Source organism: Gorilla gorilla, chromosome 3, assembly GCF_029281585.2.
Source record: "Gorilla gorilla gorilla isolate KB3781 chromosome 3, NHGRI_mGorGor1-v2.1_pri, whole genome shotgun sequence".
NCBI lineage: Eukaryota > Metazoa > Chordata > Mammalia > Primates > Hominidae > Gorilla > Gorilla gorilla.
The window spans coordinates 173,794,497-173,817,738 of NC_073227.2; the positions used below are offsets into that span (position 1 = coordinate 173,794,497).

General features: G+C 38.8%; 2 protein-coding genes across 12 annotated transcripts in view; one reads left to right on the forward strand and one right to left on the reverse strand.

The window, feature by feature from the left end:
- Positions 1-2,108: 2,108 nt before the first annotated feature.
- Positions 2,109-13,559, reverse strand: TIGD4 (tigger transposable element derived 4). 5 transcript variants are annotated; one of them, XM_055385090.2, is made up of 2 exons: positions 13,040-13,503; positions 2,109-5,142 (listed from the first exon to the last, which is right to left on the reverse strand). In XM_055385090.2, exon 2 carries the CDS (start codon positions 4,598-4,600, stop codon positions 3,062-3,064), a length of 1,539 nt encoding a protein of 512 aa, XP_055241065.1. In that variant the 5' UTR covers positions 4,601-5,142; positions 13,040-13,503; the 3' UTR covers positions 2,109-3,061. The 5 variants fall into 5 exon arrangements, 3 of the variants coding, with proteins under 3 accessions (XP_055241065.1, XP_063561675.1, XP_004040561.4); XM_063705605.1 differs by lacking the exon at positions 13,040-13,503 and adding an exon at positions 5,297-5,425; XM_004040513.5 differs by having other exon boundaries at positions 2,287-5,142; positions 13,089-13,559.
- The window catches only part of ARFIP1 (ARF interacting protein 1), a 131,411-nt gene continuing 120,995 nt past the window's right edge, over positions 12,827-23,242 (forward strand). For 2 of the 7 annotated variants that reach the window (XM_004040515.5, XM_019025909.4), the window contains exon 1: positions 13,553-13,697. The gene's annotated coding sequence lies outside the window, so the exon portion shown is untranslated. Of the gene's footprint in view, positions 12,930-13,524; positions 13,833-23,242 lie in introns of those variants that run through there. The other 5 variants (XM_019025907.3, XM_063705606.1, XM_019025908.4 and 2 more) reach the window with 5 other exon arrangements.

Below are 23,242 nucleotides of genomic sequence, written 5' to 3' on the forward strand. Positions count from 1 at the left end.
TCTAAGGACCTAGCCTACCACTGGAGTCTGAAACCACAGCCAGATGTGTAGTGCTGCCTCTCCTAAGGTGCAAACCGCTCTCTGCCAGTCCCTACCAAACTGGAGCCCCTACTGGACCAGCAATTGAAAAGGGTGTCTCTTAACAGCTGAGGTATTTGCTTGGAAAGGTCTCCTTCAACCCTCTCTTTCCTCTTTTCCCCATTCTGGTTAATCTGCTTTGTATACAGTGAAAAGAAGGTTTGAGATTTGATCTCAGGTCCAAATGGGAAGCCAGGCAGGCCACATGAAACTCATAGGCCTTAATTTACTCATTGTCCTACTTTATCCTGAACTAAACCTTTCACTAGTAGTTAAGTGGCCATTGGAAGTGAAATGATGTCCCAAATTCAACATAAGACTTGCTCTTGATGAAGTAGAAGGAAGCAAAAACATTGTTGAAACAGTAGGGATTTGCAAGGCAAGAATAATGAAAATAATGCCACATTAAATTGAAAAACAGGCAAACTAAAGTTGTGTTTTGAAAAGACAAGCAATATTTAGTTCTAACTTTGTAATGATTGTGTAGGTAGAAGATAAATCAGGAGCAAGATATGCAGCAGTGATTGTCATCTGAGGAAAAGTTAATTTCTAAAATTTTTATTCAAAAATTGCTTATATGTCTTCTAAACTACAAAAGAGTGCACAGTAACAACTTATCTTTGAATTTAAATCTGTGGGCATTTTAAATTCTTATTTATAATAGCTTTGTCTTATTTTTTTTAATTAATTTTACTTTTTTTGAGACAGGGTCTCACTCAGTCACCAAGGCTGAAATGTGGTAGCACAATCACTGCTTGCTGCAGCCTCAACTCCTGGGCTCAAGCAATCCTCCCACCTCAGTCTCCCAAGTAGCTGGGACAACAGGCATGTGCCACTGCATCTCGCAAATTTTCTTATTTTCTGTAGACATTGGGTCTCCCTACGTTGCCCAGGCTGGTCTTTAACTCTTGGGCTCAAGTGATTCTCCTGCCTTGGTCTCCCAAAGTGCTGGAATTACAGATGTGCGCCACCATGCCCAGCCTTGTCTTATTATATTATCTTTAGATACATTATGCCTCAGAAATATTTATGGATCATGGAATGGATCATGTCATATAGGAGAAAAAAAGAGAGTGCTTTCAGTACTTTGGAAATATTGAACTTATTTTAAATATTTTCAAAAGAACTACACTGGAACCTCTGTGATTGACTGGTACAGAATTACCAAATCTGATGGCATCCCAGTATTTCACTAGTAATAGTGTTCTCAGAAGAGCTCTTATGAATAGTGCTACCAGCATGGATCCAACATATTTTCTTTGCCCTCAGTCCCCTAAACTCAAGGGAAGAAAATAATACAATTTTCCTTCATGGAGTATAGATAAGAAGCATTGTGGTACATAGAGGAATACAGGACTAGGTGACAGGGAACAGCTGCATTTTAGTTTTGGCTCTGAGATATTTTTAACCAAATCATTTCATCTTTCTAGGTTTTAATTTCCTCATCTATAAAAATGGAGATAACAATTCTTTTATCATTGAATATCTGGAATGATTAAATAAAACAGACCACAAAAAAAGAAAAAAATTATTGAGGAGCCAATATATGCCAAGTACTATAGTTAAAGGTGGAACTCCTAAGAGCTCCATTAGACCCATGATTGTACCAAATTACAATTTTAAATCAAATCATTAATAAAATGCTTTCAAGTAATGCTTATTTCACTCTAAAAGAAACTTTAATTTTAATATATTTTAAGGCTTACTATTACCAACTCTCAAAAGCAGAATAAATCAACAGTTGAAAAATAAAAATGCTTCCTAAAGATATTTCCTTCCAAATGTGTCATCTGTTGGCAGACTAATAATTCATAGTAAAAATAATCTGTATGTTTTACATTTTTATAAAATATTTTTCAAAGGGGATACTAAATTGAGTGTAATGAGTTAAATAAGCAAACTAGCTAAAATTTAACAATGGAAAAGTCTCACAAATTATTGTTACAATATTCTACTATCTAAAGACTACTTTATAGATGGAAATCAATTAATTCCATACAATATTTTAAAACATTCTATAGATAAAACTTCCTCAAACAGAATTTTAATCCAAAGTGTTACCCATCAAATTTGGGGGAAAAAAGGATTACAGACATCAAAATATGCTAAAAGGACATTTAGTTTTACCTGAAAACAAAATTCAGCAAAATCCAAAAAATAATTAAATATTATAGATTAAAAGCTTGAGCTGTTAAAATTAGAAAAATATCTAGGCATAATTATTACACTATAAATATCACAAGAATTTAATAAATGTTTCGATAATATATTTTTCTATTAAACACAAATATACATATAAATATTTAGGAAGAATCCATAGCTTCTAGTTACAGATGACAAACCTGATAGGGTCACAGCTTTTCATTTGACCTGATATACAAATAACTTGAAAGTAGTAAGACTCATATTTTAATCATTTTGGTATATAGTTAAGTCAGATTTTATTTTCAGCAGGTTTCCGTAATTTCTTATTAGAAAGGTCAGCTAGTTATTTGAAAAATAATTTAAAATTACTTTATCTTTGATATTTAAGTCTAGTTAGAATACATACGGCATATATATATATATATATCTTTATAAAAATAAACTATTGCTAGATTTTTTTCTGAGATTAGGTAGATAAATTAAAATATTCTAGAACATAATCTGAACTTAAAAAAACAAAATAGAAATCACCAATTCAATGTGTAAATATAGCAGAAGAGCTCCTTTTATGTTTGACATATTGACCGTATGTGTCTAGTATAGCCCTTTGAAATACTTTTACTCCCTAAAACCTTGTTAAATAGAAATTTGTACTTTTTTATTCAATCATTATTTACTAGAGAGTTTTGCTATTCAAACCAAAGGTTTTTGCAATTAAACCAAGGATTAGCAGTTTTCCATTTTTTATGTTTAAGTGGTGTGGTACAACTCCTTTACATACCTTATATAATAAAATGTATCAGGAAAAGCTATTACTCTTTAGATGTACAATACATAGTTACTTAGGTGATAAAGAGTTAATAAAATTTTCAAGGTCTGCTAAAGAATTTTGAAGTCCGTCATTCATATCTTGACTTCTGAGAAATTTTTTCAGAGTATCTAAAGCAGTTATTGCCTCAGATTTTGATGGTAAAGGGAGTTCAGTTCCTGGAGATCCATCATCATCCTCTTCATCAGAAGTGTAAAATCCAGTTTCATCCGATTTACTTTCTTTGGTGCATACGGAATCACCATTTGGTGCTGCTTCGCATGTCTCCAAATCATCATCCAGGGCAGCATATTCTTCTATAGATAAACCTTCAGGAAATTCTACTCCTGCCCCCAGAGCATCAGCAACCAAATCCAGACCAGTATCCTTCTCTGCATTTGTTATGTCACTTTCTCCCTTTTGAGATTTGAATCCTGCCTCTTCATAGCTTTTAACAATAGTCTCTGGGGTTACAGCCCTCCAGCAAAGATGCAATGTATCAACTGCATCTAGTAGTGAAAATGTAAATTCTTTGCTACCTTCAACAGAGCTTAAAAATTTCTTGATAAGACAGTGTCGATATTTGATTTTAAGGCTTTTAATAATGCCTTGTTTCATAGCTATACATTTGGAAGATAAACATGATGGAAAGAATGCTAACTCAATGGATTTTAGGTTCTTTACCTCTGGATGTGCTGGAAAAGACTCAACAAAAATCACCACTCTTCGTTGCTGGGCTTGAAATTTCTCATCAAGCTTTCGCATCCATTGTTCAAATACATCGGAGGTCATCCATGCCATTCTGTTAGCTTCATAACACACAGGCAATGATTTTAAACCTTTGAAACAATGTGGATTTCTCTTTTTTCCAATGACAAGCAAAGGAAGTTTCTCTGAGCCATCCATGTTTGTGCCAACCACCAGAGTTATTCTGTCTTTGCATAACTTTCCAACTGAACATGTTTCGCCTTTAAATGCAAATGTATTGGTAGGTAACATTCGATAAAGCAGCCCAGTCTCTTTTATATTAAAAACATTTTTAGGATGATAATCATTTAAATAATAAGGAAGTACATTTTGGTACCAGACAGTCGAAGGGTCTACTGGTACACCTGTAGCTTCTACAGGTTGAGCTCTGAATACTAAACCATACCTGGATTTAAAACGATCCAGCCAACCATTACTGCACTTAAAATCATTATGGCCCAGTTTCTGGGCAAAATCATTAGCTTTCAGACGTAACATCGGACCATTAACTGGTACATTTAGACACTGAGCAATTCGATACCACCTCATTAATGCCTCTTCCAGATCTGTGTAAAAAGCAGTTCTCAGTCTTTTTCTCTTTGGATCAAATCTTAGAGATTCAAAGGCTTCTAGAACTTTGTCTTTATTTTTCATAATAGAAGACAATGAATTTTTCTTTATTCCATATTCAGCAGCAATCTCTGCTTTTTTCTTGCCACTTTCCACTGCATTTATGATGTCGATCTTTTCCTCAATGGATAGGCTTTTCTTTTTCTTCACTGTTACAGGCAGAGTTGAGGCATCCACAGAAGCTTCTGCCATCTCAGCCAGTGCTTATGTAGAGATTACTCTTCTTAACTTCCTGGTGACTGTTTCTTTAATTAAATTTGTTTTCCAGTATAATATAGATTGCTGCTTTCTATCCTACTTTATATACTAAAAGCTGGTAAGTGTCTAATAGTCTTATTTTGTAGGAACTTGATGACAAAATATGCTTTTTCAAAGATCTGAAGAAAAATATTATATGCAACTAGAATATTTTAGAAGAGAAACTTCCTTCCTAGTACCTTGTATAGCTCAGTTTATAGCTTATTCAGAGTTGTAGAAATCAAGCTAAAATAGAAATCTCATTATATAAAACCTGTCCAGTCCTGCTGATGTATTTTTGGAACTTCAATCCTTTAAGATGATCCATTTTATCCATGCACACATTCAACCTCCTACTAATTCTCCATAGAAGGCCTCAGAGATAAGAAAAAACGTTCAAAAGTTTTCATGCAACTATTACCCATTAATTTTCAAGTTTGTTCATGGTAAAGAAGAAAATGGTAGAATCCTTCTAGAACTTGCCAGTATATCTTCTTCTGTTGTTTGAAAAATTAAAAAAAAAAGCAATTTTAGCGATATGTCAATTGAATATTAAAATAATGCTTATACCCAATTATTATGTTCTTAATAATGAAAATAATAGAAGCATGGTTCTGAAAATACAATAAAGTTTCCAAGAGAAATGCTTACCTCCCAAAGGCCTCTCTGTAAAAGCTCTCTAGTTCTGTTCTACAGATTTGAATTCTCACTTGCCTTTGAATGCTTTATAATATATAGTTCTGAAATAAATCAGATAAATTTAATCTATTTTGAAAATGTGGGCTTACCAAAATTAAAGAACTAAAAATGATGCTGGATAGATGCTTGGTGGCTATTTTTCACATGAGGTCACAGACTGCACCCTCTAACTTCTCCAAAAGAAAACATACTCAGACAGTAGTCACAAGGTTCCACTTTTAATAGCACATGGGAGACAGTGTCTCTTTTATAGGAGTCTGACAGAAAATGCTTCCCTAAAAAATCAAGTGACAATTCTATTTAAAAAAAATCTAAATCCCATTCGACCTAAAAGCTTAAAAACCCAATACCTTTTTATTTTTATGATTTAAAATTTTTCTCTTTTCTTTTTTTTTTTTTAACTCTTATCCTGTTAGTAGGCTAAGAACTCAGTAACTTTTGTATTAATTTGACACATTAGCTGAAGGTACAGAGGCCAGAAATACTGGACAAAAGGCATAGAAACAAACAATTAGGAGAGTATAATGCAGAAAAAGATGCAGACTAAGAACAGGAAGGATAGTGACCACAAGTCTTAACATCTCAGGTCTTCTACTTTCTATCTGTAAAAAAAAAAAAGGTGCCAGGCAGTTCTGAATTGAGAAGTGACTCTGCTATTTAGTACTCATGTGATCCTAGGTAATTTACTTAACCATATGAAGCTTCAGCTTCCTTATCTGTAAAATGGGAGTAACTACAGCACCTATCTCATTATTGTGCATTCAAAAAGATTCAATGAAAGAGTGTAAAGCACGTAGCACAGTATTTAGTACTTTAAGAAAGTGCTCAACAAATAGGTGGTGATGATCTCATCATCATTATCTCTCTCATGTCTTTTGGCTGTGTGAATCTACAATTTGGAAAACTATAAAATCCTACTTGCAAACAGAAGCAAGAATCCCACCTTAAATCTATACTCAAAGTAGGGCTTTTCTTTTTTTTTTTCTTTTGAGATGGAGTCTCACTCTGTCGCCCAGGCTGGTATACAGTGGCACAATCTCGGCTCACTGCAACCTCTGCCTCCCAGGTTCATGCGATTCTCCTGCCTCAGCCTCCCAAGTAGCTGGGACTACAGGCACACACCACCATGTCCAGCTAATTTTTGTATTTTTAGTAGAGACGGGATTTCAACATGTTGGCCAGGATGGCCTCAATCTCTTGACCTCATGATCTGCCCTCCTCAGCTGCCTCCAGCCTCCCAAAGTGCTAGGATTACAGGCGTGAGCCACTGTGCCCGGCCTAAAGTAGGGCTTTTCTTAAGCCATGAGAACAGTCACATGGCCCCAGATAGGCTCACCTCTACTTTCCCAAGTCAGCACCTCCTTTATCAGAATCTGTGGGGCAGCCAAGATAATAACAAGCTAATTTGATGAGCAGTGTTACTTCTGTGTGAGTGTGGGCACTCCATTCTTCTTGCTGGGCTTCCTGGTTTCCCAGGTGATGCACAACTTTTTGCACAAAATCTTTTGACAAAACTTTTGCCAAAATTCTTCTGCCCTTGTTGTCCAACTCAAAGGAGGAATTTTTATCATAGGAATTACAACCAGTAAAGGAATTCTTTTTCTAAAAAAGTGTCATTTCGAAAAAAGTCTTAAAAATAATGATACCCCAGGGTTTTAGTTTTTAAATGGTTTTACTACCTGTATTCCAAATAACTAAGGAGGAAGGTAAAACTGGATTTCATTGGTCCCACAGTTACAATGTGGTTAAGAGCAGTCCAGAATCCAGGCTTTTAAATGTCAAGTCAGTATTCTTTTCAACTATATTACAGTATCTTTGAATCACACTGGTGGGGCCTCCTGTGACCATAGTTACAGATTCTATGCTCCCACACCAACCTAAGCCAGCATTTCCAATGCCTTAAAAAAAAAAAAAAAAAAAAAAAGCAACATTAGGCCTCCATGGAAGAATAGGCCATTATGAATTCTGTGAACACAAATAGCAACTCTATCTGTCAGCAAGGGCAAACCTAAGTAATAAGATTTGACCATACAACTAACATTAAAAAAATCTTCCTTGTATATGGGATCTCTTCTTATATTTTCCTACAATTTCCTGTAAATATGCAATTATTTCAAAATAAAAATAAAATTCTTGCTCTTATTAGGAAGATACCAACCTTCAGAAATTGACATAGCAAAAACTAATTTTTCAAAGACAAAACCAACCAAATTTACTAAGAGAAAGAGAATCTCTCAACTTCGTCCTTCCTTCTTTCCTTCCTCTTTTCCTTCCTTCCCTCCTTTTTTCTTTCCTTCCCTTCCTTCCTCCCTCTCCCAATCCCTCCCTCTCTTCCTCCCTCCCTTCCTTCCTCTCTCCCTCCTGCCTTATCTCATTTATCAGAAATAAAATCTATCATGTCAAACAGCAAGGATTATAGAAAAAGTAACTTGAATTTCTTCTTTTCCCATCCTGGTTAAAGTGACATAATATATACTATCAGAGATTGCTCATTATCTTGAGAAAATTGAAAATGTGATAACTTTATTTAGGAAGATTAGGTTTTTCCCCTGAGTTAACATTAGTCAAAGCTACAATTTTCCATGATAAGATACATCTTTATTCCTAAAAACAATCACATTTCTAATGCCAAACAGACAAATTAGACTTTTTCCCTAGAAAAGAATAAGGCATCAATACTACCTGATCAATGAAGCTGACATTCTCCAAACTCCAACAGTATAACATCTGGGATATTCTTTTGCAAGGAGTAATGGCAGCAGCTAATATTTCTCAGAATAGTCATCCTCTCAAGCTCATTAATCATTCTCCCTCTTGAAAATATGACAGCAGAGAAATGCTATTCTACATGTTAGGGAATATTTTCTCTATGTCAATGGTTAAGCTAATCAGAAAATAAGAATATGCAAATCATCAAAAAAGACTCACCAAATTAATTTCAAATAAAGAAAACAATGGTCAATCCTACTATTAATAAGAAAAACATAATCTTCTTTTAAAAAAAACATACATTTTTGTTTTTGCCTATCAGAATGTCAGTATCTAGCGTTTGCTGGGGTGAGGTAACAGGTTGTTAGGAGGCACATAAATTGTTACAATACGCTTATGGAGGGCAAATTTGCAATATGATATACAAACCTTAAAACTGTGTATAACGTTTTATCTAGCAAGTCTATATCAAGGATTTTTTTTTTTTTTAAGACAGAGTCTCACTTTGTCACCCAGGCTGGAGTGCAGTGGTGCAATCTCAGCTAACTGCAACATCTGCCTCCTGGGTTCAAGCAATTCTCCTGCCTCAGCCTCCCAAGTAGCTGTGACTACAGGCATGTGCCACCACGCCCAGCTAATTTTTTGTATTTTTAGTAGAGACGGGGATTCACCGTGTTAGCCAGGATGGTCTCCATCTTCTGACTTCGTGATCCATTCACCTTGGCCTCCCAAAGTGCTGGGATTACAGGTGTGAGCCACCATGCCCGGCCTATATCAAGGATTTTATCCCAAAAGAATAATTATAGATGTAAAAATAATTTCTTACAAATGTATTAGTTATCTACTGCTAATGCAACAAATTACCACAAACTCAATGCCTTAAAACAACACCCATTTATTATCTCACAGTTCTGTAGATCTTAAGTCCAGGTGGACTCAACTGGGTCCTCTGTTTAGGGTCTCACAAGGTAGAAATCAAGATGTTGGTCAGAAGCTGGGCTCTTATCTGGAGGCTCTGGGTAAGAATTTGCTTCCAAGCGCAATCAGATTGTTTGCAGAATTCAGTTCCTTGCTGTTGTAGGACTATGGTCCCTAGTTTTTTTTATTGGCTGTTGGCAGGGACTACTCTCAGCTTCTAGAGGCTTCCCTCAGGTCCTTGTCTGTGGCCCTCTTCATTTCAGCAATGCAGAACATTCCTCCTGTAGAATCTCTTTCACACTTTGAATCTCTCTGACTTCCTCTACTGCCACAAGCAGGAGAAAACTCTCTGTTCTTAAAGTGCTCACTTGATTAGGTTAGGTCTACCTAGAATATTGCCCTTTTGATTAATTCAGAGGCAATTGATTAGCAACCTTAATTACATCTCCAAAATTCCCTTGCAAGTAACATAACATAATCATGGAAGTAATATCTCATCATGTTCACAGGGAGAGGGAATTATACAAGGTAAGTGTCACTGGAGTTCATCTTAGAATTCCACCTGCTACACAGGACTATTCCCTGCATTGCTATATAATTACAGACAAAATTGAAAATATGCAACAAAAAGGATTCATTCAATAAATTACAAAATATCTACATGCTGAAATACTATTGTGCCACACAAAGAGAATATTTAATGACATGAAAAAATTCCATGATACATTAAGTGAAAAAAGCAAAATATAAAATTATATGTCAACAAATACAACATACACTAAAAATTACATCAGAGCAGAGGCTCATGGTTATTCCTACACAGCTCACTTCCAGCAAACCATAGGGTGTCAGTAGCAATTTGTTAAATAAATGAAGAAATATATATCTACATAGATATAAAGAAAAAAAATACATTGACCAAAATGTTGAATGTTCTCTCTAGGTAAATGAATTATAAATAAGTTCAGTTTTTTCCTCTTTATAGTTAAAAACATTTTTACAACTCTAATGTTCTACCTTTTTTTTCTTCCACAACAGTCATCTTAGAATAATGTTCTACTTTTGCACCAAGTTATTAAAAAAAAAAATCAGTATCAGAAAACAGAAAGCTGGCATTCTTCCCATTCAGAATCTCTAGGAGTAATGAGTCACTCTCCTTTTATCAGTAGTTTATACCCCTCTGCAGAGAATCAACTACTTTCCAAACTTAAGAAAGCACTCACTCATTGTCTTCCACAGATAGATAGCAACTATATCCACTTAATCCCACTTGTACCATTACCCCAAGTAGCAGGAGTTGCTGGTATTCTTGAACTTGCCTGGTATGCAGCAGACAACATATTTCCATAACTCAACTAGACTTGGCCAATTTCCTGGTGTTATAAGAGAATCAAGTAAGTCCAAAGTTCAGTTTCCCAAAAACCATCTTATTTATCATGGGAAAACATGCAAAACAGTAGTATAAAGCAGACTGAAATGGGGGCTCAAATCAAAGGCTGTAAGATCCAAAAACAGGGAAAAATGAATTCTCACAGGGAGGATAAATAATGGGTTCATGACAGAAGTAGCATCTGAACTCAACTGTAAAGGATGGATAGGTACATCACAGGTAAGGAAAAATAGGAAAACATTTCTGCTGATAAGAATAGACAATAAAGCATGGAAGAGGGAAATATGCAGTTTGAAGCATATTAAACATTTCTTTGCAACTAAAGTTTCATATCTATGTCTATATTGGTATTTATACCTATCTCTATTAGTTGGCTAAATTAGCACTTTTCCTTCAGGTATATAAAAGAGAGTGCTCATTTGCAAGATTGAGGCCAGATCTTGGTAAGCCTTTAATGCCAGGATAAAGAATTAGACTTCATTGAGTATGCCACAAATGCCATTCAGGGCTACTAGAGTTCCCCACAAGCCCAATGAATAAATAGCACCTGATTTTTCAAAAGCCAAATAAACAGCCAATAGCAGTGCAAAGTTAAATGAGTAGATAATCTCCATGTTATAAGTATATATGGAAGGCAGCTATTCCCTTTTTTCTTACCTCTCTAAAAATAAATGGCAATTCAGAGAAAAGTAGTAATCTTCTATTCTAAACAAAATGAGCAGGCAGGGTCCCCCAAGTTTTAGGGCAAAGGAAGAAAGGAAGAAAAGAAGGGAGGGAGGAAGGAAGGAAGAAAAAAAGGAAGGAAGGAGGGGAGAAAGGAAAAAAGAAGGAAGGGAGGGAGGGAGTGAAGGAGGAAAGAAAAAGAGGAAGAAGGAAGGAAGGAGAAGGGAGGGAGACAAGAAGTAAAGGAGGAAAGAAAAAGAGGAAGGGAGGGAAAAAAGGAAGAGAGGGAGAGAGGGAAGAGAAAACAAGTCTCCTTTAAGCAGGGCCAGGCTTAAAATGATGTTTTTCAGTTAGTACCAAAAATATTCCCCAATCCAAAGAACGCTGGTTTGCTGCTTCCATTGTCTCAAAGGAGGTATAGAATTCCACTATTTTCCATCACCAGCTGAAGTAGTTTCTAGTGTTTTCTTGGAGCCAGACTACATTCTAATTTCCTTCAGGGCAGTGGAAATCATGGAAAGATTAATCCTGTGTATATATAGCCTTGCACAGCATAATACTGTGGATGAGGATTAATCATACACAGTATCAGAATTCACTGAAGAGTATCTAACTTGGTTAGCATCTTCACCAAGCAGAAGTTAGCATTAGTTCCAAATCCATCTGAATCTCCATCAAAACCATCAGCAGCTGCCAAGGAAACTATGAACAAACTAAAGTAAGTCTTCACCTTTCCAAAATAAGAAACACTTCAGAGTCTGACAGTCTAATAGTTAGACTAACTTTAGTCAAGCTAAGCATCTCCAAACTCAAGAGACAGCTAGCAGGAATCTTTAAGATAACAGCCAGCAAAAACAATTTAGTATTCATTGTCCACATCATTCAAGCACCGCTGAGTCCTACCGTACACTTCCTCCAAGTCACCCTTCTGAAACCCTAGGAACAACACTTATACTTAGCTGCAAGTTCTGTAGTTGCTCAGTTCCTACACAATTACAGCAGTAATTAATTTAGATTGGGATTATTTTCTTATAATTGAGAAGACTAATGGTCTCCAAACCAACAAGATGGCTTTGTACAGAAAAATCCACAGTAAGCTATAACAATTGAAGTTACAGTTTGAGTGGGTTGGCATATATATTTGCTCCTTTCTTTTGTTTAAGACAGAACCACTTAAGATGAGAGATTTATGTTTTGGAATTTCAGTACTATTTTTGTAAGAGGTGGTATCCTAGAGAGCTCAATCAATATTGTTATACATTGGAAACATTTATGGTGCCATAGGTATTTACTATTCACAGATCTGGGGAAGATACCTGCCAGGGATATTTCACTACACTGAAACTCCCTGGAAATCTGTAGAGGTAGAGCTCTGCCTTTGGGCATTAGTCATTAAAAATATCTTGTCAGCTACTGTGACAAGTAAGGGCAGCTGAGAAGTACGGTCTAAAGAAGGGTAAATCTCGCCGTGTGCACGGTTACCCTTCGCATTTCTACAAGCGAAATGGGAGTAAAAATGAGCATTCAAAGCTGTCAAAGGAAAAGCAGTCCAGCAGTTCGAAGGGATATTCTGTGATGGACCAACTGTATGGTACAGTGTGTAAATGAACTTCAGGTCTATCTAGCGCCACGGGGGAGCCACGCTTTCGCACCACTGAGCTCTGGGGATGGGGAGAGTAGTGCAGGTTGGGGCTCCGTTTAGAAAACTACGAAGGGCTCTGAGAGAGCGAATTGTTCAGCAGTTTCCGTGACAGAACAATGATTTATTTAAGAAGCAATGGGGCAAGCAAAGAAAGCAGAGCTCGGCCATCCGGAAAAAGAAAGAGGAGCCAGAAAGAAAAGTATCAGGGAATCTACTGTGAGAGAGCGAGCAAAAAGCAAAAAGCGATCACAGATCCAGAGCAAGTAAGAGCTCAGGGATGCCGGGCCCGGGGGTCTAGCCTTTCTGAAGGGAGAGGGCTCCCCAGGCACGAGGGCAGCGCGAGGCAGCGCCCGCATTCCGTCTGCTGCCTTACCTTCGCATTCTCCCTACCATCCCCACCTTCCCCGCGGGACTGGAATAACCTTCTTCGTGCTCTCCGGTGGCTGAGAAAGCAGCTTTCGCTCTTCTGTGGTAGCGTGGAGGTGAGGTACATCCACCTCCACCCTCCCGGCACCAGCTCACGGTCTGTTGGGGGGTCCTCCTAACGTGTGAGGCTAGGGTGTGTGAATGAAAAAGAAGGAGGCGGAGGCCTCCTGGAGACCTTCGACCTCTCAAGACCAGGCAGGGGCGCCCTTCCGTAAGCTCCCAGCTCTAGCCGGTGCCTCTGGCCCCGCGCGCATTAGGTCGCTGCCAGAAAATTACCCGGGCAACGACACCGCCGGAGTCCCGGATGTGGTTGCTAGGGCAGCAGAGGGAGGGGCGTAGCCCGCCTCCCGGAGAAGGGCGGAGGGATCCTCGTGGGAGGTGCGCTGACACCACCGAGACGTGGCCGGGCAAGGCCGGATTGAGGGAGAGAGAGGCCGTCCAGGGCCAGGGACAACGCTACTTCCGGTCTACTCACTTCCGGCTTCGCTGCTTTTGGTTCTGGTTCTGGAGGCTGGGTTGAGAGGTCGCCGGTCCGACTGTCCTCGGCGGTTGGTCAGTGTGAATTTGTGACAGCTGCAGTTACTCCCCGCCCCCGAGCAGCCGAGGTGCGTGGGGGAAGGGGAAGAAGGAAAAGGTCCGGGTCGCGTTTCCGCTCACTTTTTGCCAGGGTTGAGGCGATTCCAGAGAGCGGCGGAAAGGATAAGCCTCGACTTAGAAGCTACCGAGTTACCCTAAGAAAGGTGAGGGCGGAGCTGGCTCGCCTGGGAAAAGGCGGGGGAAAGATGGTTTGAGGTGGCTGGTGGGGCGGGCACGTTGCCTACGGGTTCACCGTTCCGAACTTTCACAGGGCACGCCTCTCCTTAGTCTGTGCCGTATCTGCCCAAGTGTTATGCCTTTGGTTTTTTCTGTCCTTCATTTCTTCTGTCCCTCTGAGTGTGCCCCCGAAACAGTCGAGTGAAGGTGTAGGACCGGCCCTTGCAGGAAGGCACTCTCTTGGCTTTGCATACGTTGGGTGGGAAAAGGGGTTGCAGGATCCAGAATCCGGACCTTTCTTGACAAAGTGTCGGAGTGGGCCACCTTCAGGCTTGCTGTCCAACCCTCATTTTTCCCCTCCTCTCCCTGCATCCCCAGCTTCCTCTCTCCCGCAGTGGGAGGAAGGGAGATAGTGACAGTCCCTCTGAGAGGTTCATCTGGCAGTGGTGCAGGGAGGAGTCTTGCCTGTGAAATGTCCCAAGCCTGACTGCGTCTGAGGACGTTCAAGGAATGCTGGAGTTTTGGAAAGGGAGTTGTTCGATTGTCTTCTGCTCCGTTCCTGTTTGCCAAGTTACTACTGTTTACGTGTCTAGGAAAAGGAAATAATTTTTTAAAAACAGTTTTTAGATGCTAGACGTTTTTCCCTTTTACTTTATTTTGTTATTACTTCCTTTGTTTTGTTCTTACCTTCCTCTTGAGCCCTTTGATTTCAAAAAGTTTACACTTTATACTTCCTGCAGATCCTTTGGCCACTCTTAGGATTTCTGTCCCCCGCCCCTACCCTGTTTTCTCCTAAAGTATAAAATTCATCTAACTACATTATTTGATAAGGAAAAGCCGGAAGAGATCCGGAACTTCGCATAAACTTTTGCTTTCATACTTTCACCTGTAAGGGTGTGTTCATGTTTACCATTTAATTAACTTAATTGGCATAGAAATCTGCACCAGAAATGGTTACCTTAAGTCAGCCGTCTGTTAAGGCTTCAGGAATTGGCCTTTTCTTTTTTCTTTTTTTTTTTTTTTTTTTTTGAGACAGAGTCTCACTCTGTCGCCCAGGCTGGAGTGCATTGGCACGATCTCGGCTCACCGCAACGTCCACCTCCCAGGCTCAAGCTTTTCTCCTGTCTCAGCCTTCTGAGTAGCTGGGTTTACAGGTAGGCGCCACTACCGCCTAGCTAATTTTTGTATTTTTAGTAGAGACGGGGTTTCACCGTGTTGGCCAGGCTGGTCTCAAACTCCTGACCTCAAATGATCCTCCCTCCTCGGCCTCCCAAAGTGTTGGGATTACAGGCGTGAGCCACCGCGCCTGGCCGAATTGGCCATTTCATTGCTGTTCTCTCAGAGCGGCTACAGATTACTATATTTTACTGCTGTCTTAATTCTGCTTTTCTTTCGTTTGTCCTGTGGTGTTTTTTGTTTTGTTTTCCTTGCTTAGCATGACCCACGTCTTCTCCCAACTACCAAGTCTAACACACTTTTATCTGAGAAAAGAGAAAAGATTTCTAATGTATTTTGTGGATTAAATCCCTGCCTCAGTTACTTTAGTTTCTTTCCAAATTGATAAACTGGTTTTCCTTGGATTATGATTTGCCTTAATCCTGGATGATGACTTGGGGTTCATGGCCTAAGGGTCAACAACTTTCAGGGGTCTTCCTCATTCCCACCCCTGAAATTATATGCAGTTTTGTTTGAGTGAATTTTTTCCCCCCTGGGGAAAGTGTCCATTGTTTTTATCAAATTCTCAAAGGAGATATACAGCCTCTTGATAGATTAAAACCACCACTTAGGCAGTGTCTTGTTGAAGTTAGTGAAAACAGGTTTTGTGTGTGTGTGTGTGTGTGTTTTCCACTTAGGCAGTATTTTGTTGAAGTTAGTGAAAACAGGTGTGTGTGTGTGTGTGTGTGCGCTTTCCCAAACTGTGCAAAGGAGATATATAGCCTCTTGATAGATTAAAACCACCACTTAGGCAGTGTCTTGTTGAAGTTAGTGAAAACAGGTAGGGGTGTGTGTGTGTGTGTGTGTGTGTGTGTGTGTGTTTTCCCAAACTGTAAATTGTTTGCTTTGGGACCAAGGAAAGGAGAATGCAGGGATTCTTCTAGTTTGATATTGAAATCTCTACTTTAAAACATTAGTGTTTCTAAATTCCTTCCTAGACTTACAGAAGGAAATGAGGCTGCCCAGTTTATTTCCTGATTTGTGGTTTTGAGGTTTCTTTTTAGGGATAGCTGTTTGTGGTCCATGCTCTGGAGATCCAGTGGATTTACAAACTGATGCGCCTATCTTTAATATGTATTAAATATCACCAACCAACTAGGCACAGTTCAGAGTAAAAAATTTAAATTCTAGTTGTATTTTGCTTTCATTTTCTTAATTGTTTTTGCTTGAGGCATGTACCTTAGGATTTGATTTGGCTTTGCTAGGAAGAACAAACAAGGTGTTTCAGTGGTGTGGTCCTTTGGAATGTGGTTGCTTATCTTGACATCCCCTTTCCCTCCATTCTGTATGAGATATTTTAATGATTGTTTCTCTCTTGTGAATACGTTAGTATCCTTCCAAGCTTAATGTAAGTTTTAGAGTACATATTTGAACTTACTGATGCGGTTGTGAATTATTTGTTGATTGAGGGTTGCAGTTCTAAAGGTCTGATACTTTTTTTTTTAGAATGTTAACTTGAAGAGACCTATACAGCTCATCATAGTCTATCATGAGGATCCAGTTTCTTCTGCTCACAAAATAAGTTTTCCTCTGTCTAGCAACCTCACTTGGGGGAGCAGTCAACATAAGTTTATAGAGAATAGCGTATGCTAGGCTGGGCACGGTGCCTCACACCTGTAATCCCAACACTTTGGGAGGCTGTGCCGGGTGGATCACTTGATGTCAGGAGTTCAAAACCAGCCTGGCCAACATGGTGAAACCCCATCTCTCCTAAAAATAAAAAAATTAGCCGGGTGTGTGTTGCATGCCTGTAGTCCCAGCTACTTGGGAGGGGCTGAGGCAGGAGAATCGCTTGAACCCAGGAGGCGGAGGCTGCAGTAAGCCAAGATCCCACCACTTCACTCCAGCCTGGCCAACAGAGTGAGACTCCATCTCAAAAACAACATCAACAACAGACTAGCTTATGCTAAATTAGTTTCCTTTTAAGGTAATGACAAATTCGGAAGATAGTTTATATCTAACACTGTAACAGTTACATTTATTTGCTTACCATGTGCATTAAGCTAAGTGCTTTACATTATTATCTCAAATGATAACCTTATAAAGTGGCTAAAGTCCTCATTTCTATAGGTGAAGAAAATAATGCTGAATGATTAACTGAAGCTAAAGTAGTCTGCTCAGAATTGCACTGGTGGAGCCAGTGCATGGCTCCACCTACGTTGTCTGACTCTAGACTACTACTGTAGACAGCTTCTACCATGCGTCCATTATGTCCTTTTTGAAACGAGTTGGAGATATATCACCTGATTTTCTATCAGGTTTTGAGAAAAGGTTGTTTCCTTTCTTAATCTTCAGTGGATGAACATCTGGTTGAATATCATACTGAGAAGTTTGACAAAAAGAAGTGAATTTGGAGGAGGCAGTTGGTAGGGGTTTCCTATGGGGATGGATATAAGTCTCTGGTGTGTGTGTGTGTGTGTGTGTGTGTTAGAACACACACACCTACTTGAAATAAAGAATTGTAAGTATTATAAATTCTTGAAATGAAGATTCAAATAATAAGCAGATGGTGTGTGTGTATATGAGGAGGGGAAAATGTGAAAATGAAGATTATAAGTAATAAACTGGGCATTGTAAGAGTCTGGAAGTATAAATAAATTTTAGAATAATACATTTGGGATGGAAAGAATAAATTCAGAATGGAAGAAGGAGTAAATTAAACAGGAAACTTTAATATGGTTATGGATGAAAAACTAAAATATTTGTACAGAAGGGAAAGTGAGTTGTTCCACTTAATATGGAAGTTGAAGACTTAGGACCATGACAATCTAAAAGTCAGATATGTAGCACTACTTCTGGATGTATGAAAAAGACTATTGGCCTGAAAATAATTTTGTTTTCCTTGATCTTTACTAGCTTTTGGCAGTCATGGAAGCTGCCGAATGGCTCTTGCAGATTAACAGATATTCTTTATGAGACAAAAGTATTTATTTTCTTTTTCTTTTTCCTTTATTCCTATTCTCCTCTTTCTCCCATCTCTCATTCCATTGTCCTCCATTCCTTCTAAGCCTTTGTCTTAGGATGGGCATAGGCAGTTGTTGCTCAAACCTTTAGTTGTTCCTGAAAAAGGAATATAAAGTCTCTTTATGAAATACACTTTTTTCCCTTAATGAACATACTTATTTAAGTGAATGCTGTTCTTCAGAGTAGGCAATCTGCTTTGAAATCTTCTAGTATGACTGTCGGTTCAGATTGAGACATACAAAAATGAAGTTCTTGCCTGGCTTCGTCACTTCGTGACCTCAGTCACCAGAATCTGAATAACTTTGGGTATTTGGAAAAAATCAGATCCTCTCTTGAAAGACAAAGATTTGGGGATCTGAAGGTAGTTGCAAAACAGGCAATTGCTCAAATCTTCTGTGAAAATATGGCAGTGTCTTTACCATGTTCTCACCTAAGATAAGAATTTATATTTTATTTTTGTATATCTGTGATAGCATTGGACTAGCAGCTCCTTGATGTTGACGCTTGAGCCTCGTTGGTCCCTGGGGAACAGTGACATACTGCCTTTGGAACAGGATCATAAAAGCAGCAGAGTTAGTGGTAAGCCCTAAATCTTCCAGAGGAGGGAGTCAGTTCGCCAACTCCAGTTTCTGCTAGCCTGAAATACTCATCATGGCACACATAAAAAATGATTATAATTGTATGGCAGACTAGAGCCAGGCCCTCCCTGGTTCCTTGGAAGCTGTGGAGTGGGGGAATGGGTCACAATTTCAGCACATCTGTAATCCATTCTTGGCACACTGTTTGGAAATCTTTGCCCTAGAGAAAAGGAATATGTTACTCTGTTTAATACCTTCTGTTTGTTTAGCATGTAATAATTTACAAAGCACTTTCACATACATCCTCATTTTATTTTTACTCCAGCCATACCAAATAGGTAGAGCAGATAACATCACCACATTAGAAATAAAGAAATTGAGATTTAGGTAAAGTGCTTTGTCCAGGGTCACATACCTAAAAAGGGATGGATCAGGAATTTATACCCTCAGTGGAAAGAGCCCCTGGGTTTAAGCCCGTGATCTGTAATCTCTAAAATGGCCAGGACCTTATCTGTTTTGTTTCAGTGCTATATATTGCCCAGGCTGGTCTTGAACTCCTGGGCTCAAGCGATCTTCCCGCCTTGGCCTCCCAAAGTGCTGGGATAACAGGCATGAACCACTGCATCCAGCCTAAGTATTATAAATTCTTGAAATAAAGATTCAAGTAATAAGCAGAAAATGGAAAGGATGTTTTTTCTATTCCTCTAATCTCTCCACCCACCACACCTCTCTCCCAGTTAATTTGAAAAGTAGGTATTGGGGAATCAGATGAAATATATGAGAAAGCTGTAAACCTGCACTGTCTAATGCCAGGGACGCTAGCCACATGTAGCTATTTAAGTTAGTTAAAATTAAATACAATAAAAGATCCAGTTCCTCATTGTACCAGCCACATTTCAGTGTCAGTATCATATGTGGCTGGTGGCTACTTTATTGGACAGTGCAAATTTAGAACATTTCCAACAACATTGGCCAGCCCTGATAAAACTTTAAAATGCGACATGATATGATGTGATACATAATTCCTATGTTGTTGAACCACGAGTTTAAAAATCTGCTACCCATGGTGCCTAGCAGTTTTTGTTTTAGCTGATGAAATGTTATTGCCATGTTCTCTCTCAGCTTTTTGTTTTAACTAAATGCAGATGGTCAAAGTCTAAGTCTAATGTTTTTCTTGGATATTTGGGGATTATAGTTAGCTGCTTTTCTAGGATAAAGATGTCAGCTTCATTAAGGGCATGAGTGTTTTCTGTCTGCTTTGAGCTGTAGATCTGTATGTCTTGCTGTCTTGTTGACATCCTTTCTTGAATATCTTAAAGGTATCTCAAATCCAGTATGTCTAAAATGAAACTGATTTCCCCTTCCCTCCCTACAAAACTGCACAACGTTGGTTCTTTCTTTGTTCCTTTTTTCAGTGAATGACACAATTATCTTTTCATTGTAAAATCCAGAAAACTAGAAGTGATCCTTAATTCCCTCTCCCTGATAGATCCAATGATTGAACAAGTTTTTAAAATCTTACTTTCTACATGACTCTTGAATTTTTCTATTTCTTCCTCTTTCCACTACTGCCACTTCATCTTGCCTGAAACTTTTACAATAGCCTCCATTCTTATCTGTCCTCTCTAATTCATTACCCATCTTGAAGGCACAGTGATTTATTTTGAAACACACATTGGATTATCACTCTCCTTCTTCCTCCCCCAGTGCTTTTATGGCTTTCCATTGCTTCTAGGATCAAAATAAAACTGCTTAACAGCGTTTAGCTCTCCAGACTCATCTTGTACCACGTTCTGCATAACTCTCCAGTTCAACCATGCTGGCCTTCTTTAGTCCTTTGTATGCACCTTGCTCCCTGCCATTTTTGCAAGGCTTTTGTACATGCTTTTCTCTCTGTCTGGACCATTCTTTCTTTACTTTCATTTCATTTCACTTGTTAGCTCCTAGTCATCCTTCACACCTCAGCTGAAGTTTTGCATCCTTAGAGAATATGCTAACTTCCCACATTAAGGTAATAGCATCATACATTTCCCGTAGTTTGCAATTTACATTTATTCATGTGACTGTAAGATTTTCTTTCTGTTCAGTGGCCTATAAACTTCATGAAGGTAAGGTCCATGTCTTGTTTTCTTTTTTGGCTCATTTTTGAATCCCTAGAACCTAGCTCAGTACCTGACACCTAAATTTGACTCATTAAATTTCCAAGTTAATGGTATTAGGATTTCAGTTCATCGAGTTTTGTAATACAAGAATTTGAATATGAATTTTTATAAAAATAGTGTTAAAATGGTAGTACAGTTTGAACATTCCTAATCCAAAAACTTGAAATCCAAAATGCTGCAAAATTCAAAACTTTTTTGAGCCCAACATGATGCTACAAGTACATAATTCTACACCCAACTTTATGTGATGAATCAAAGTCAGAATGCAGGTGTACAACAGTTTCCCCAAGAGAAAAAAGACCTGCCTAGCCCCCTTCAGCTGCCATATATCTTTTCCTCACACAGCCAGATACACCTACGCAAGCATGCCCACAAAGGGCAATACAATGCCATGTGTATGTGTAAGAAATGATTGGTTATACGTAGCATATAAATTCAGAGACGGGAATGATGGTGATGTCAAACAACCACAGACTGTCCACATGAGTGGCTGAGATAGTGACACCTTTGCTTTTGGATGGTACAGTGTATACAAACTTTGTTTCATGCAAAAAATTATTAAAAGTATTATATAAAATTACCTTCAAGCTATGTGTATAAGGTGTATATGAAATGTAAATGAGTTTTGTGTTTACACTTGGGTCCCTTCCTGAAGATACCTCATTATGCATATGGAAATATTCCAAATGCCAAAAAAATCTGAAATCCAAAACATTTCTAGTCTCAAACATTTTGGAAAAGGGATAATCGACCTGTAATTAAATTTTCAGTTTGACTATTTCTTTCAAGTGTATGGAAATAAATTATTAGGCCGGGCACAGTGGCTCACGCCTGTAATCCCAGCACTTTGGGTGGCCGAGGTAGGTGGATCACTTGAGGTTGGGAGTTCAAAACCAGCCTGGCCAACCAACATGGTGAAACCCTGTCTCTACTAAAAAATATACATATACAGATTAGCTGGGCGTGGTGACCTGCACCTGTAATTCCAGCTACTTGGGAGGTTGAGGTGGAAGATTGTTTGAACCTGGGAGGCAGAGGTTGCAGTGAGCCGAGATCGTGCCTCTGCACTCCAGCCTGGGTGACAGCAAGACTCCGTCTCAAAACAAAAAATGTGTTATTAGTAGCTATATAAAATATAGCAATATAGCACAGTATTCTTACACTGTTTTGTAATAGACCCTTTTATTTTTGGATGGTTTTAGTTTTACAGAATTACTGTGAAGATAGAATAGAGCTTCCCATACCCACTTTCCCCTATTATAAGATAGGCTGTGCACAGTGGCTCATGCCAGTAATCCTAGCACTTTGGGAGGTCAAGGCAGGTGGATTGCTTCAGCTCAGGAGTTCAAGACCAGCCTGGGCAACATGGTGAAACCCCATCTCTACCAAAAATACAAAAAATTAGCCGGGCATGGTGGTGCCCATATGTGATCTCAGCTACTTGGGAGGCTGAGGTGGGAGGATCACTTGAGCCCAGGAGGCGGAGGTTGCAGTGAGCAGAGATTATGCCACGGTACTCCATCCTGGATGACAGAGCGAGACTCCATCTCAAAAAAACAAAAACAAAAACATACTACATTAGCATAGTACATTTGTCACAATTAACCAATATTGGCATGTAATTATTAAAGTCCATATTTTATTCAGATTGCCTCACTTTTCCCCAATGTCTTTTTTTTTTTTTTTTTCTGTTCAAGAATCCCATCTAGGATAGCATATTACCTTTAGTGGTCACGTATCCTCTCGTTTTGACAGTTTCTCAGATTTCCTTGTTTTTGATGACAAGTTGATAGTTTTGAAGATTACTGCCTGGTCAGGTATTTTGTAGACTGTCCCTCAGTTGGGACTTGTCTGCTGTTTTTCTCATTAGACTGGGTGATATGTTTCTAGGAGGAAGATCACAGAAGTAAAGTGCTATTCCCATCACATCATATCAAGAATACAGACTTTTTTTTTTTTTTTTTTTTGAGGTAGAGTCTCACTCTGTTGCCCAGGCTGGAGTGCAGTAACGCAATCTCGGCTCACTGCAACCTCCATCTCCTGGGTTCAAGCAATTTTCCTTTCTCAGCCTCCCAAGTAGCTGGGTCTACAGGTACATGCCACCATGCCCGGCTAATTTTTGTATTTTTAGTAGAGAGAGGTTTCACCATGTTGGCCAGGCTGGTCTTGAACTCCTGACCTCAGGTGATCCACACACCTCAGCCTCCCAAAGTGTTGGGATTACAGGAGTGAGCCACTGTACCTGGCCAAGAATACAAACCATTAATATGACAGTACCATTGATATTAACCTTGACTACTTGGCTTGAGATAATGTTCATCAGTTTTGTCCACTGTAAAGTTACTCTGTTTTCCCCCTCCTTTTGTATATTGTACTTTTTAGAAGAAAGTCTCTCTGTGAAGCACACAATTGGGAATTGGGGAATTATGCTTTACCTCTTTAAGGGTGAAGTGTCTACATAAATTTTTGAAAAATCTT

What these genes read in the sequence shown, in the direction of transcription:
- TIGD4 (XM_055385090.2), bottom strand. Translation starts at nt 4,600, where the DNA reads ATGGCAGAAGCTTCTGTGGATGCCTCAACTCTGCCTGTAACAGTGAAG.